This window comes from Microtus pennsylvanicus, chromosome 1, assembly GCF_037038515.1.
Source record: "Microtus pennsylvanicus isolate mMicPen1 chromosome 1, mMicPen1.hap1, whole genome shotgun sequence".
In the NCBI taxonomy this organism is placed as follows: domain Eukaryota; kingdom Metazoa; phylum Chordata; class Mammalia; order Rodentia; family Cricetidae; genus Microtus; species Microtus pennsylvanicus.
In genome coordinates, this window is record NC_134579.1 from 188,534,889 (window position 1) to 188,549,539 (window position 14,651).

Consider the following 14,651-nt stretch of genomic DNA (forward strand, 5'->3'; position numbering starts at 1 on the left):
TGCATGAAGCCCTGGGTTCAATCCTCCATACTGCATAAAGCCTGGCATTGCGGTGGACAACTGTCATCCTAGCACGGAGAAGCTGGGGACAGGAAGATCAGAAGTTCAAATTCTCCTTTGCTATACACCAAGCTTGATGCCATCCTAGGTACATAGAAGACAGGAAAGAGAAAGAAATAAATATATTTTTTCATTATAGTAATTGTGTTACTTTTCATTTGTTCTGAATTTTGATCCAGCAGCTTGCCCTACATCCTGGGGTAATAACTTTATATGATATGCCTAATAGCAGTGTCTGTTTTTTTCTGTCTAGAAAACTGTGGAACATACACGAAAAACATGAGACCTGTGTACCCTACAAAAACATTTCCCAATCATTACAGCATCGTCACAGTGAGTGGACATTTCAGCTTTCTGTGTTCATACCAGGAGGATGTAATTAAAGCATTGTTCAAAAGAATAAGTCAACCTCAGATCAGAGTGAAATAATTTGTTTGGCAATGTGAGCTCTAATCTTGAATTGATCTTTTCTTAGGGACTTTACCCAGAATCCCATGGCATAATTGACAACAAGATGTATGACCCCCAAATGAATGCTTCTTTCTCACTTAAAAGTAAAGAGAAATTCAACCCTTTGTGGTACAAAGGACAGCCGGTAAGCTGTTTGCTGTGGCTACTGAAATAGTTTATTATTCTGACTTATTTTAATCAGAAAAAAGTAAACTGATGCCCTAGGAATTTTGGCAGCTCGTTTTATCTCTCTGTGCCTCTGACTATCCTTCTGTAGTGCCAGTGAGTGCAGACACTCGCGTGTGTATGTATGTTTGCACAGTTTAAGAACAGCATACTTTAGAGATAGATTTGGATTATACTGTGTTTTTTTCTAGCTTGAGTCTTCTCTCTTTTAGTACTAATTGTTTGGCATGATAGTTTTTATTAATTATTATTTACCTTCATATGCTGATGGTGTCGAGCGTGATAACTTGGTGTGTGTACACAGTGCATAATGATCAAACTAGCGTAGTTCTTATTTTCAGCTTCTTAAACATCTAAGTTTGTTTAATACTATGAAGTAATGTTATCTACCATGGTTTGATAATACTTACATGATTATTGGAATCTAACTGCTGGAGCTCCCTCACCTTGAGAACATTGCATCCTCAGAGAGGAATGCAGGGATAACGGCTAACGCTCTCTGTCTTCTCAGAGGCTAATGTTTTCGTTGTCTCCTAACTTCCTTCCCTTCTCTTCCCCAGATTTGGGTCACAGCTAATCATCAGCAGGTCAGGTCTGGCACATACTTCTGGCCTGGATCAGATGTGGAAATTGATGGAATTCTTCCGGATTTCTACAAAGTGTATAACGGGTAGGTGCAGATGAACTTTTCCTAGGTTTTGTAATATAAAATAACTTATATTTCTCTTATACCCTTTTTATTGAGTCCAGAGTGTCAACATTTGAATAAGTCAAGATCATAAGTCAAGATATTTCAGTTAAGAACCTTTTTTTTTTTCAGAGTTTCAGATGGATGATGAATGGAAAGTAAAATGAGACCAACATTTTGTAGAAACTCTGCCAAAATGTGTTCCAATTCTTGGGCAGTGATTTAAGAAATGAAGCAATACTGGGCATGTTGGTACGGCTCTATATTCAAGTAGCTAGGCACTGAGGCAGGATGGCTGAGTTCGGGCCAGCCTAGGTTACAGAGTGGGATCCAGGCCAGCCTATGCGAATTCAAGGCCATCTTGAGTTTTGCAACCAGTCTCTTTTTTAAATTCTTAAAAAAACACAGAAGGAATAAATGAAAGAAGGAGCAGGGGAAACAGAGGTACTACATATTTTAACTCTAGGAAGGAAAAGAACAAGAGAAGAAAAGGGTAGATGCATTGAATAACATAGGCAGGCAAGAGCTACTGCATGGTGGGGTCTGGAACACTGTTTAGAAGACCCTTGCATCTTTGTATTTACATTTCTAAATTGCTTCAGTCTGTTTGCTCTCTAAGATAAAGGCCTATTAGCACAGTCTCCCTGATTTTCCAAATCATACAACCATTTTAAGGAAGACTTTCTCTGAGTGATTTTAGCAAAACTACCAAAATGGTTTCTTTTCTACTTTTGAAATTGATGACAAAACAGCAATACAGTATACCCAAGAGTGCCCAAAATGTTCACGAATCCCAGACTAGGAAAGGAGGGTATTTCTTACTAGTCTCATGCTACTGTGTGTTCTGTATGGTTCGCAGAAGCAGAAAGTGTCGCCTGTTCCTCTTGCTGCTGCTCGTCACGGTTTTCATCTCCTAGGCTGAGATGATCTCTGGGATCTGATAAGCTTTTTTCACACTAGTCTAGGTGAACACACAGATTAATGAGGAATAGACTAGATTTCCAAGATGTAGTGAAGACGGCAGCTGATTATATCAGGGAGGAAGGCTGCTCAAGTACTGTGCCAACAAAACCCAGGGGCCAGAGGAAACAGAACTAATTTCGTTAAAGAAAGTTGTCTGGAGAATTGTAAGCTGTCCTCGTGGTGTCTGCTTCCTGCACACCAGTGAGTGAGTCCTCTGAGGCACCTGTTCTTCTTGAGACAGTGACTGGCTCAACGGAATGTATACTATGGCAAAAGAAACAAGAAATATGTTTTTAAGCATGACTACAATTTTTTTTGTATAAAGTTAAACTTTGGCCTTCCTTAGAAATAAAAATTAAGTTTCAAAATAACACCTATTAGCGGAGGCAGAGTCTATGGGGCAGGGTCTTTCCATGGAGTCCAGCCTGACCTCAAGCTACAGTATTTCTGCACTAGTTTCCCGAGTAGTGGACTACAGGATGGCCAATAAACCTCAGTCTTGGCTTGCTTTGGTTACACTTAATATTATTTCCAATAAGGAAAGTATTTACGTTTGACATATAGTTATTGCAGATTTGGTTTAATTTGCTTATCTTTAATTTTAGGTCAGTTCCCTTTGAAGAAAGAATTTTAGCTGTTCTCAAGTGGCTGCAGCTTCCTAGCTTTGAAAGGTATGTAGACAGTTTCTGGTACAAAGGCTCCTTTGTTTTATAGACATCATGTGCTTCGAACAAACAGATAACAACAAAACTGCTGTTTGCTCTGATGTCTTACATCCGACGAAATTGAACAATTGCCGCTTCAGTTTGGAGAATCCCAAGCCTGTAAATAGTTCCGCAGAAGTTTAGCAATGTTTCCCCAGTGCTGTAGGATGTTTAAATCAGGGTCAACTGTTGAATTATTCTTTTCGTTCTGTTCTTCAATGTGTCCGTAAAATATTACGTTTTGATACTGTTTGATTTAGACCACACTTTTACACTCTGTATTTAGAAGAACCGGACTCCTCAGGGCATTCTCATGGACCTGTCAGCAGTGAGGTAAGCTCATTCTTATCTGTATGTGATCGCTCCGTTAACCTTAGTGTACTGGAGTGTGCTTCTAGAACATTCTGTGAAGTGCTATGATTTCTGGAAAGTATTCCCTGTGGTTTATGGAAAGAGGGAGTAGGGAGTATTGCACAGAATTCGACTTAACTGAAGAGAACAATTTGAACAAAACAAGAGCTGAGAGAACTGATATTGCTTATATTTTTACAGTGCTAAATTGAACTGTTGGATTCAATTATGTGTTTTCAACTCTGAAACTTTTTTTTTTCCAAGGCAGGGTTTCTCTGTGTAACGTTGACTGTACTAGAACTCACTCTGTAGACCGGGCTGACCTTGAACTCAGAGATTTGCCTGCTTCTGCCTCTTGAGTGCTGGGGTCAAAGCCTGCACCACACTATCCCTACCTGGCTTTTCAATTCAGAATCGTTTTATACACTCTGTAGCCTCTCTCTTTGCCCTCAAACCTGAGTGCTTTATGTGAGAGGTCTTTAAGTATCTAAGACTCTAAATTTCTATGGGAATATTGGATAGAAGTCACAGTGGAAATGCCTCTTCTTACTCTTAGCAGACACTCCTGCCTGAAAGCCGTGCTTCTAACAGAGCTAGAAATGGAAAGAATGGAAGATATTATCAAAAGTAAAGAACCAGGCAAACAATAATTATTCATGTTAGTTACTGTGACATTAATGGGAACCAGTATCCTAGGGAGGAAAGGTTCAAAGTGCTTGCTTGACCAGCTATGGTTTAGTAACGTGGCTGGTTTCAGGCCAAATAAAGCAGCATTTAATGACTTTCAGAGCTCACATCGCCATGCCTTTGCATATCCTGGAGTGGAGGCAGCATTAGCACTCTAGGTGACTTGAGCTGCTCCCTCTGTGCTTCCATGTTGCTTCCTTTTGTAACATGAATTCGTATCTATAGCCTGAGATGTCCATAGAAACTCAGAACTTGGGAATCCCGTTGAGCATAACAAGAAGAGTGAAAGTTCTCTAATTATCTGTTGCCTTTTATGAGTCTAGAAGACAGACTACAAACCCTGTACCCCCAAATTCATGTTAGTTCTCTGCCTGGGTGACCTAGGCTAGATGATTTGTAAGTCTTTAGGATTCTTATCAGTGGTCTGGCATGTCCATTGTGAGCTCTATTTTGGGTGGCTCTCTGAGCTCCTTAATTTAAATGCAATATTGCTGAATGTATTAATAGGGACAGATAGCAGTCCCCTGCCCCCCCCCTCAAATTTAAACCACTGAATAGACCATCTTTCCTTGTTTTTCTGGCATGTCTGGCATGGAGTTGAACCCTTTGAAAGAGCAGGTCTTATTTTGTGTTGCTTTCATATCTGGCAAAAGAGAAGGAAACTGGTCCTCAGCCAGGACTGTTTCTGTCCTTTGTAGTCCTTCAACCAAAATACGTGACCCGAGCACCGTGGCATTGAGCACCCTTAGCGTACACACTTTGTCTCGACTCTGTCATCAGTAAAGCAGACATGTTCCCTACCCGAGGCAGGGTTATGAAGAGGCACGACCTGAACTTGGCCATATCACAGTATGTCTAGAGAAACTCATCGCTGCTTCTCATGGGTGTTCCCATGGTTTGGACAATTGGCCAGGCAGCTTGTGTGATTTTCATCATTTTAATTATTAATTTTTATTATTTCACTGATACCTAAGGCCAGTGACAAGGTCAGTTTGGCTGAAAAACAATGTATATGATAATCATATGATTAAGATTGAGTGCGACCCTTTGTGATTTGCTCATCTTCCTGCTTTTCTGATGTGTTCTTGTTCAGGATGGAGCCTCCTACTTTTCAAATCCTATTCATCAACTTATAAACTCTATTCAGCTCTCTTTGCATTACTGGCACCTCAAAACCACTTTGATATTTAAAATTTAAAAATTCCATGTTGTTTGGCTGTCTTCCTGTGAGTGGAGGACCATGTTGAAGGAGCTTGTCTCATATTAAACTGAGATGTACAAGCTGTGGGTGAAGATAGAGTCCAGAAAACACAGGCAAGACTTTATAAGGTGAGAGGGAAAAAAAATGCCCAAAAGCAGCCCAACCAAATTACTAGCGCTTCTGTAGCCTTGGAATATTGATGTACACATCATAGGCATTTTGTAAGGAAATGAGAGGTCTAAATGTCTTATTGAAAAGTACAAAGCACTACATGAAGCTTTTGAGGATTAACTTTAATTTTTTTGAAAATCCGGAAGCATGGTGCTCATACAGTGACCATTTAAATGATTCAAGAAGAAATCAATTGTGAAAAGAAAAATGCTAATTAAGATTGCATTGTTTTCTGCCCAGAAGCTAAAGTCTAGAGTGAGCATTATTCTAGTTTAATTGAGTCTAGGCTGAATTTGATACTTAGATTCCCAGGAGAAACCAGTTAATGGAGAAACCCCACAGTATATGGTTGAGTACGTATAGGATCTGTACCTTGCTATTCTTAATGACTGGCAGATTTTTTATGATCTTGACCAGTATTGATCTAATGTGTATTTATCATAGTTTATCAATACCTCAGTAGCCTCTTCCTCTCTCCCTTCCTCTCTCTTCTCTTTTTTCTTTCCTTCCCTCCTTCCTCCGATTAGACTGTGACTATGGAGACATAACATTACTGTGGAGTACATCCCACAAGGCTGCTTCCCATTCCTAGGTCATCAAGGCCTTGCAGAAGGTTGACCGCATGGTCGGCATGCTGATGGACGGCCTGAAGGACCTGAGCCTGGATAAGTGCCTGAACCTCATCCTCATCTCAGACCATGGTAATCTGAGTCCACTCATGTACGCTGCATATTGCACAGAGGTTTTGTTTTTTACGTTGGTTTGATTGGTTCTTGTTTCATTATTTTTACTGGATGTTATGGGTAAAACTTCTTTTTAAAATGTGGTTTCTTATGGCTAGTTTTTAGGGAAATGCATTAAATAGAAAATATAAGTAAAGCATAAAATTAAAGAAACTTGTGTGCATACGATCCACCAATTATCTAATTTCTGATTTGAGAAAATTCTACATCATAATTTAAAGTGTTTCTAACCTTCAGTACTGAATTTTGTAACTATAATTTTCTATTAATTGGTACACATTCTTATGTATCTCTTCAATTTGTTTTAGTATGTTTATTATGGTACATATGATTTTGGAGGCACATTTTTTTAAATTTCTGTTTCTCACAATATAGTCTATTACCAGTTTTAATTTAATTAATTATTTGTATATACACAGATACACCACAGTGGGTTAAAGGACAGCTTTTGGGGGTCTGTCTCTCTTTTCACCATGGGTTCTGAGCTGAGCTATCTCACTGGTCCCCAGAATGCAGTTTTTGTTACAGATATACAGCTTTGGGATTACAGAATAGCATCCATGCAAGAAAGAAACTAGGTTCTCTCTGCTTTCTTTTGATAATGTCACTTGTTTTTGCTTCAGAAATAGTTATAGAGAGCTTAGCAGACAGTTCTAACATATTGTATGCTCAGGGCTCCCATACTTCAGGCATATTCTCCAGTTTAATATGAAGTGATTTGGGGTAAGTCGCCCTCTTCAGCTGTGGTAAGACATCCTAATTTACACACATGGTGATACTATAATTCACCAGGAAGAAGGAACACTTAATTAAATGACAAAGTTGCAGATGAAGGAACAGCAAATACATATTGAAAGTCTGGAGAGATGGCTCATCCACTGGGAGTGCTAACTGCTTTTGCAGAGGACCTGGGTTCAGGACAGAAAACAAAAAAGCAATAACAACAAAGAAACAAAATCAAATTCTGCAAATGAAAGAAATTCTGCTTTATGTGCTGCTTTTTCTGGCTATGTTTCAGCATGTTCTGGTGGTTTATTTCTTCCAGGCATGGAGCAAGGCAGTTGTAAGAAGTATGTGTACCTGAATAAGTATCTGGGGGATGTGAACAATGTCAAGGTTGTTTATGGGCCTGCTGCCCGCCTGAGACCCACTGATGTCCCAGAGAAATACTACACATGTGAGTGAAGCTGTTTGCTTACATTAGATAGCTCGGGAGAAAGTGACTCCTCTACATCCATGTTTGTTAGCCATAGGAGAGCATGATTAACTCTCCAGTCAGATATCTGGTACTTAAGAGAGTTTTATCAGAGTGAAGAGAGCTTAACCACTTACCAACTTTATATTCTTGGACTAAACATTATTTGGTTATCTTAATAGAATTTCACATTACAATTTAATGTTTATTTATGAAGTTTTATGCACTGTTTATGAGAAAAATTCAACAGTATCTTTAAAGGTTAGATAATGAATGGCATGCCATTAAAATAACTCACATCATTTTCAAGTCATATTATGTTATGAGGAGGAATATACCAGAAATTATGCATTTTGTAAACAATCAGTCCCTTTACTAAGAAGTGATTTCCTTAAACAGTTTCCCTAAGCAATAGCATGCATCTTTTAGAGTAAGACAAGCAATTTTATCTTCTTTCTTGATCACATTGGAACACAAACTGCCAAAGTGTGTTTAAAGATATTTATTATTGCCAAGTAGTGGTGGTGCATGTCTTTAATCCTAGCACCTGGAAGACAGAGGCAGGTAGATGTCTATAAGTTCAAGGCCAGGCTGGTCTACAAAACTAAGCACAAAAATATTTTTATTATTCTGCAGATCAAAGTCACTCCATAACTGTGTTTTATATTTATTGCCCCACTTTGATTTCCATCTTTGGTTTTACTTATCATTTTGATATAACTAGTTTTGCAATGGAAATATAAATGTGTTTAAATTATCAAAATTGGTTAGATTTGGGCTGTGCAATGAAATTAATTTCAGTAGAGACAGTTGAATATTAGTGAAGAAAAATGCATTTCACTCCAAGAAAATGTTCGTGCAAATATGCACAAATCAAAGGTTCTGTATTCAAAACACAAGAAATTTTTGTTTGATTCTTTTTTAATTTGGAACTGTATGCAGAAGTTCCACGGAAGTCTCTTGACCCGACCTACTGAAAGAAGAAATTAAAAGGAGAAAAATGTTTCTTCTAAGCATATACAGATTTTTTTTCTGTCATTTTTCTTTAAATAATGCAGTCTAATAACTAGCTGCAGTTCAGTTGCCTTGTAAGGCATTATGAGTAATGCAGAATGATTTAAGATATACAGAAAGATAATGTCAATTAAGTGCAAAGGCCTCATCATTTTGTAGGCGACTTGAACATCTGAGGATGCTAGCATGTCAGGGAAGGTCATCGAGACATTGCTCATGGATATTGAGAGGTGACCGTGCCTGGTTAATGTTAAAACCATATAAACTGACATTCCAGGATTACATTTGGAATGGAGTGACTGGATTAACATGTTGACTGACGTTCCTGAGTGCTGTTTGGCGTGGGACTGAGTTTTAGCCACAGCTTTATTCCAGTTAGGGCTCCAAAATTCCCAAATTAAAGAAAAAGTTATATATCAATTCATCTGTCTACATAAAATATGGATTCTTTTGTCTGTGTAATTTTCTCAGATTTGTGTAGAGCTAAACAGAAAAGTCAATGAAAGTTTAGAAAGCTCGGCTTACTGATATGTAGAACAAAATTCACAAGGCAAATCTAATGCCCTTCCTTTACACTTAGCTTTTACACCAGTCCGCTTGCCCTCTCCTTTGTGTCTGTTTTATGTGAAAATTCCAGACTTGCCATTGAGTTGTGAAATGTGCAAAGAAGAAAAACCTTTCCTTCTCTTCTCCACGGCTTATTTCTTCTCCTTAGAGACAGCTTGTTATGTTTGGGCTATGTTTTCCTAAATATTTTCTGTAATGTATCTAAAATAAATATTTTATTATTACACAGCAAAGTTATGCTAGATCTAGATGGTATTTGGGTAACTGAGTGTATGGATGGATGGACAAGCAGAAGTAGATGAATGGGCGAGCATATGGATGCACAGATAGATGGGTAGATAGATAATGTATTAGTTTCCTTTTTATGTACCAATGTGACACCGTTTTTTGGTCATCATTACACAGAGGTACCTAAAGATTTGTCTGTTCTTTTCAGTGGCCATACAGTGATGGGGCGAATGAGCTGTTTGAAGTTAGCCTTGGGGGCTGGTGATGTAGCTCACTGGCAGAGAACTTGCTTAACTGGATCAGAGTTTGAGCCTCCGTACCACATGATGAATTGGGCACGGTGGCACGTGCCTGTAGTCCCAGAGTTGTAGGCCGGGAGATTAGAAGTCAAAGACGTCCTTGGCTGCATAGTGAGTTTGAGGCCGGCCTGGGATACGTGAGATCCTGTTTTTCTCAAAAAAGGAAAGAAAATATGCTTTGATATTTCATTGATGAGTTTGAGTGTAACAATATTGCATGTTGTGTATCATTTGTACTTTTCATTGTAGTATATCATTAGCTGTTAATTCTTTTGTTTGTCTCTCCAGTTAATTATGAGGGCCTCGCAAAAAATCTTTCTGTGAGTATATTAACTTTTTTGTTATTTAGTTATTGCTGTTTTTGGTAATATACATGACAGGTTTGGTCTATGCTAAATGTCTATTTTAAAAATATATTTTGTCCTAATGCTGAGTTTTGCTTGTATTATATTTCATAATTGATACCTTTTAAGGATCAAAACATTTTTTAAAGTCCTATTTAACAGGACATGTGAAATAAGTACATCAGTTGTAACTCTACTATAACCTAGTGACACTCTACGAGTCCTAGTAATTGTGCTCAGTATTAATTATAATGCCCAATAAAAGTTTCCACTCCCTTTCAAATTCTGTAGCTAGCAAGAACCCTTAGTTTCCTACCAGCACGAGTGTCTTCCTGACTGGCAGGTAAAATGTTTCTGAATAAAGCCTATCTGAAGCTAAGGGATTTTTTTCAAGAGATATTTACACCCCAGATGACAAGAGAATAACAGGGGTTTTTTTTTTTTTTTTTTTTGTCTTTTGGGACATCAGTGCCGGGAGCCAAACCAGCACTTTAGGCCTTACCTGAAACACCTGCTACCCAAGCGTTTGCACTTCGCCAAAAGCGACAGGATCGAGCCGCTGACCTTCTATTTGGACTCCCAGTGGCAACTTGCCTTGTAAGTTCTGTGACCCTCCTGGGCATGCTCAGCCTGATCTAGTATCCGTTCAAGGTGAAGACCGGCCCTCTTTGAACAGTACATGGCAATCTAATTTTAAACTCTAAACATTTTGAATTAGATACTTGCTATAAGCTGCTCAGTTCATTACTGGGAATTTGGCAGCACCCTGGACTTATTTCTAGTATTCTTTCTCTACTTAGGGCAGCTGAAAATGTTTCCAGGCATTGCTAAACATCTCAGTTCTGCCTGAGAATGTTGCTCTAGCTGCTCACATCCATGCTGGCTGTTTCTAGTGCTTTACACTAATGTGTCCCCGTTTACCGCTGTGTCGCCTCTACATAGTCCCCATTTCTAACAACCCTTCCAAGGCCCGTAGTCATGAAATCACTTTCTAACAAGCAAGTGTCTTTATTATACATAGCTGCTGCTCAAACCAGCCCATCAAGCAACCACAGCTTGTTGGGCTGCGCACTAAAATATTTGGATGATTAATAATGTTCGTATCTCAAAACAGGATCATTAAATCTTTTGGTAGTCACCATAAAACTATTCATTGATTGTGATAAATACCCCTGACAAACAATACCTAAGAAGTGAAACAGTTCTGTCAAAACAGTCACACCCTCTCCATTCTAGTAGAGAGCTGGGCTTTTAGTCCAGAAGATGCATGGTGAGCTAACCACCACCCTCAGGAGGTTTGATATATAGTGGCTATTTAAAGACTGTACATGAGGGGGTGGGGATACAGCTCAGTGATGAAGTGCTTGCCTGCTTAGCATGTTCAGAACCATTGGTTCAATCCCCAGTGCCTCCAATAACAACAAAATACTACATCTGAGCTTTATTATAAACCTCATCATTATTGAGATTTTACAAATGACTCACAGGAGAAGTTGAAACCCAACAGATTGGAGACTAATGACATTCTCTATGGTTAGCACTTCAAGTCCCTTCCTTCCGTCTCTATGCAAAGGTTTGGTCACCTCTGTCTTTTGTTTCATGAACAGATCAACTCTGAGCAATATAGCATAAAGGATAATGTCCAGGAGTTTCAAAGCCAGGTGGTTTATTAGTTTATGTTGATTTAGTAAAAGCCATTTGTACTTTATGAAGGAAAACAGTTATGTGGCTGAAGATTTGTTTAACGACTTGAATTATAGTACTAATTTATTATAATTTGTAATATAAGATTATGTCAAAATTTAGGAATCCATCAGAAAGGAAATACTGTGGAAGTGGATTTCATGGCTCTGACAATCTGTTTCCAAATATGCAAGTGAGTAAATCTTTCCTACTCCCCCAATAGGATTAATCTGGAGAAAGCTGGCAAATGAGGTCTAAGCTGTAAAAACCCAGACTGGGCATATAATGGGACAGTAATTGAGCTTTTTTGCCTTTGGGAGGAATTTAGGAATTTGTTGGTAGTTTGTGTTCATGTTTCCATGGACATGGGATTTACCGACCTCGTTCCTAAGTATCTCACAGTCATTTTGAACTTATCTGTGCCCTATGAACTGTTTGGCTCATGGTGAAAGTCAGTGATTTGATGGATGAGAGGTTGTCATGATTATTGTCTGAAAGGAGGCAACACCTGGCGTGTGCCTGGCACTTTAACCTTTTTCTAATCTAGTGGTAGTAACGATTGAATTTTCTCTCTGTAGCACTCTATGAAGTGCGCAGGGTGAGGTGTTTGTCCCATGTCATATATGGGGAAAAAAAACAGCTATTTCATCTTTCATTCTGTTCCGATAATCAAGTATTATAGTAAAAATAACAGAAAAGTTCTAGGTCTCTTTAATTTATATATACAATGAAAATTAAAATTATATCCAAGACTGCCCTCTGGGCATGGTGTTTCAGTTATGTACATATACGTGTGCAATGCAGTCTAAAATTTTGATAGGTTACACGACTAACTGAATCAAAGTGATAAGCTTAAACATTTCTGGCAAATTCAGGCTCTCTTCATTGGCTATGGACCTGCATTCAAACACGGCACTGAAGTGGAATCCTTTGAAAATATTGAAGTCTACAACTTAATGTGCGGTAAGTGTGAGCAGCACATTTCTTCTGAAGACGGGTGGCCTGCGGTGCACACTTGGCACCTCTGTGGGCATGCTAGCACAGTGAGAGAAGATATTTCTGTTCCTGTGTTCTTTCCCCTGACTGAGAGCCCCTAGAAGGCTATGCAGGGCATGCTGCCTGATGACTTAGCTGTCCAGTTTACCCAGAACATGGGAAAAGTCCAACACTCAGAGTCTGAGGCTTTAGTTTATGACATTTGACTCAGCCATGACGGAAAGCACCGAAAAGGGTTTGGTGAAAAATTTCCAGAACGTGTGGCGTGTCTGAAATCAGTGCTGGTTGGGTGGATGGTCCTGTCAGGTGGCGTGTCTGAAATCAGTGCTGGTTGGGTGGATGGTCCTGTCAGTAGACATGAAGGAAGATCCACAATGAGTATGGCTTGCCCGACCCATGACTTCTGAACTGGTATATTTATGATGGAATTGTGCATCTGAGTTTGTAGTTCTGTATATGGGGCTATGTGAGTATGTGCGACATGTCTGAGCACAGAGGCCAGGATAAGACTTTACATCCCCCCAGAGCTGGGGTTACAGGTGCTTATGAGACACCTAATGTGAGCTCTGGGAACTGAAGAATAGTACGCACTCTAAACAGCGAAGCCACGTCTCCAGGCCCCAAATTTATTTATTTTCTTTTTGATTGTAGTACTGGGAATTTTCAAAACCTTAGCTATGTCTTGAGTATAATAGTATAATTCTTTTTTATGAGAGCTCATGAACTTGAGTTTATAGATCCTAATCTATTTAGAATAATATCTTGTATAAAATAAGTGTTTAATAATACAAATATTTGTTATTATTATTAAGTTTATGAGTCTCAGGTTCAAACAGAGCTGTGTTCGCCTTCTAAGCCCTGTATGATACCTTAGGTAAAACACTTTGAACACTTATTGTCAAGTACTGGTGATAAATTACTCAGCTCTTTTGATAATTAAATTTAAAAGGGAGAATATCATCGTAGCTATTAACTATATTTCTTGCACATTCAAAGTTAAGGAAATTTTGTGGGGAAATGCACCATATATGCTGCACTTTGTATTAAGAAGATCAGATTCTAGCCAGAAAGATGGGATTAGTGCTAAGATCTAGCATTGCTCTTACAAAACACCGGGACTTGGTCCCTAGCACCCATGTTGGGTGGCTTATAACCAGCTATAACTTTAGTTTCTGTGGCTCCAATGCCTTTGGCTTCTGTGGACATCAGCATTCATGTACACACACTCACACATAGACCCACATATACACAGTTAAAAATAAAGGAACAGGGTTTCCCTGTGTAGTCCTGGCTACCCTGAAACTCACTGTATAGACCAGGCTTGCCTTAAACTCAGAGATCTGCCTGCCTCTGCCTCCTGAGTGCGAGGCATGTGCAACCATGTCAGGCTAAAATAAATGAAAAGTACAGGAATGTTTGTGGTATAGCACTTATGTCAGTATTAGAACACCACATTTGGGATGCAGAGACCACTCTCTAGTTCTTCCAAATGACTCAGACTCAGATCCCAGAACCACATCAGGCAGCTGCAGGCCCCTTCTGGCCTCCACAGGCGTTTGCGCTCACATGCACACACACACATGCAATTTTTAAAGAGTAATAAAATCTTTATATGGGTAAAGGAACCACAGATTCCTATTGTGGAAAGCTATGTATATATGTTCTATCTTCATTCTAGTTAGACAGTAAGAGAATCAAATGCATTGGATTTAAAACACTAAAATGAAACTCATGGTACAAATCAATTTGTTTGACCTGGAAACTTCTAATTAACTCTTTACTGTTCTTGGAACTATGCAGATTTATTAGGGTTGATCCCAGCTCCTAATAATGGAAGCCATGGAAGCCTTAATCACCTTCTAAAGAAACCTATTTACAACCCAAGTCTTCCCCAAGAAGAAAGCTCCCCGGATCAGTGTTCGATCAAGTCACCGTCAAATAACCTCGGCTGCACGTGCAACTCCACGGTGGTAGGTATAAATGTGATGCTTAACAGCACTGGTGCGTGCATGCGTGTGTGTGTGTGTGTGTGTGTGTGTGTGTGCTACAGAAACAGCTATGATAAAGTTAAAATGTAGATGTTGGCTATAACACAGTTATTGAGCATCTGTATGTTTACTT

At 39.0% G+C, this 14,651-nt stretch overlaps 1 protein-coding gene across 1 annotated transcript in view; it reads left to right on the top strand.

Moving 5' to 3' along the window:
- Window positions 1-14,651, top strand: part of Enpp1 (ectonucleotide pyrophosphatase/phosphodiesterase 1) — a 73,033-nt gene that overhangs the window by 44,911 nt on the left and 13,471 nt on the right. Inside the window, exons 7-18 of the mRNA XM_075947541.1 lie at window positions 314-393; window positions 536-655; window positions 1,257-1,366; window positions 2,953-3,018; window positions 3,312-3,384; window positions 6,054-6,162; window positions 7,250-7,381; window positions 9,796-9,827; window positions 10,321-10,448; window positions 11,658-11,727; window positions 12,410-12,497; window positions 14,331-14,500. Of these exons, the coding sequence (XP_075803656.1) occupies window positions 314-393; window positions 536-655; window positions 1,257-1,366; window positions 2,953-3,018; window positions 3,312-3,384; window positions 6,054-6,162; window positions 7,250-7,381; window positions 9,796-9,827; window positions 10,321-10,448; window positions 11,658-11,727; window positions 12,410-12,497; window positions 14,331-14,500 (1,178 nt within the window). The remainder of the gene's footprint in view (window positions 1-313; window positions 394-535; window positions 656-1,256; window positions 1,367-2,952; window positions 3,019-3,311; window positions 3,385-6,053; window positions 6,163-7,249; window positions 7,382-9,795; window positions 9,828-10,320; window positions 10,449-11,657; window positions 11,728-12,409; window positions 12,498-14,330; window positions 14,501-14,651) is intronic.